General features: G+C 48.1%; 1 protein-coding gene across 1 annotated transcript in view; it reads left to right on the forward strand.

The window, feature by feature from the left end:
• Nucleotides 1-1121, forward strand: part of LOC111649532 (sodium/hydrogen exchanger 5) — a gene marked incomplete at both ends in the record, with an annotated part of 9676 nt that extends 8555 nt beyond the window's left edge. Inside the window, 2 exons of the mRNA XM_023399281.1 lie at nt 548-768; nt 886-1121. Coding sequence (XP_023255049.1) covers nt 548-768; nt 886-1121 — 457 coding nt within the window. The remainder of the gene's footprint in view (nt 1-547; nt 769-885) is intronic.
• Nucleotides 1122-1129: the final 8 nt, after the last annotated feature.

Genomic DNA, 1129 nt, shown 5'->3' on the forward strand with positions numbered 1-1129 from the left:
AACAGCTGTGAGGAGGAGGGATACGTGGAGTTAAAGGTCCCAGTGCTGTTGTTCTTTATATCAGCCTCATGGAGTGACTCTCGACCAATCAGATCACTTGGTTGTATAAATTAAATATAATGCAGTGAATGATTGTCCAGTCTGCTCTGTACAGATGGACTGAAAGACAAGGCTCATTTCTAAATGAAAAAACGTATTTTTTTTTAAAATATAAAGGTTTTCACAGTTCAGTCCTTGTTGGGAGTTTGTGGTTCTCCATCACCTGACTCACCTGACTCACCTGACTCACCTGACTCACCTGACGTCCTCAGTCGTTCCTGGCTGAAAGGCTTGATGAACCAACAGAAGTGAACAGAGACATTAACATCACCGGACGTTTGGTCTGTTTAGACTGAGGTGGTGCACGTCCGCCTCCTGTGGCTGAAATGAGGATTACAACAACAGACAGACATTTTTATTTTTTAACCAGTTTTTACAGATTAAACAAAGCTTAAAGAAATGAGCCTGAAAAACATAGAAATGATAAAAAAATCTGGTCTCTCCTCAGGATGACCTTCTGTGGCATCGGAGCCAATAAATACGTGGAGGCCAACATTTCCCAGAAGTCTCGGACCACGGTGAAGTACACGATGAAGACTCTGGCCAGCATCGCTGAGACCATCATCTTCATCTTCCTCGGGATCTCAGCCGTGGACAAGTCCAAGTGGGCCTGGGACACTGGCCTGGTGTCCTGCACCCTCATCTTCATCTTCGTCTTCAGAGCCGTCGGTCAGTCACTTCCTGGTTCCTCCAGATGCAGACGATCACTCGATCACTCAGTCTTTGTCCGTTATTAAACCTCGTCCTCTCTACCTGCTCTGACCTTTAGTAACCTCTGCTCTCCAGGTGTGATTGGTCAGACCTGGGTCCTGAACCGCTTCCGGCTGGTTCCTCTGGACAAGATCGACCAGGTGGTGATGTCGTATGGCGGCCTGCGGGGAGCGGTGGCGTTCGCTTTGGTGGTGCTGCTGGATGGCAAGCACGTCAAAGCCAAAGATTACTTTGTCGCCACGACGATCGTGGTCGTCTTCTTCACGGTCATGTTCCAGGTGAGAGTGGCACCACTTCCTGTCCAGAGAAAGGTGATTCA

This window comes from Seriola lalandi, unplaced genomic scaffold (genome assembly GCF_002814215.2).
Source record: "Seriola lalandi dorsalis isolate HSWRI2012SDOR001 ecotype SW California unplaced genomic scaffold, Sedor1 jcf7180002051186, whole genome shotgun sequence".
Classification (NCBI taxonomy): Eukaryota; Metazoa; Chordata; class Actinopteri; order Carangiformes; family Carangidae; genus Seriola; species Seriola lalandi.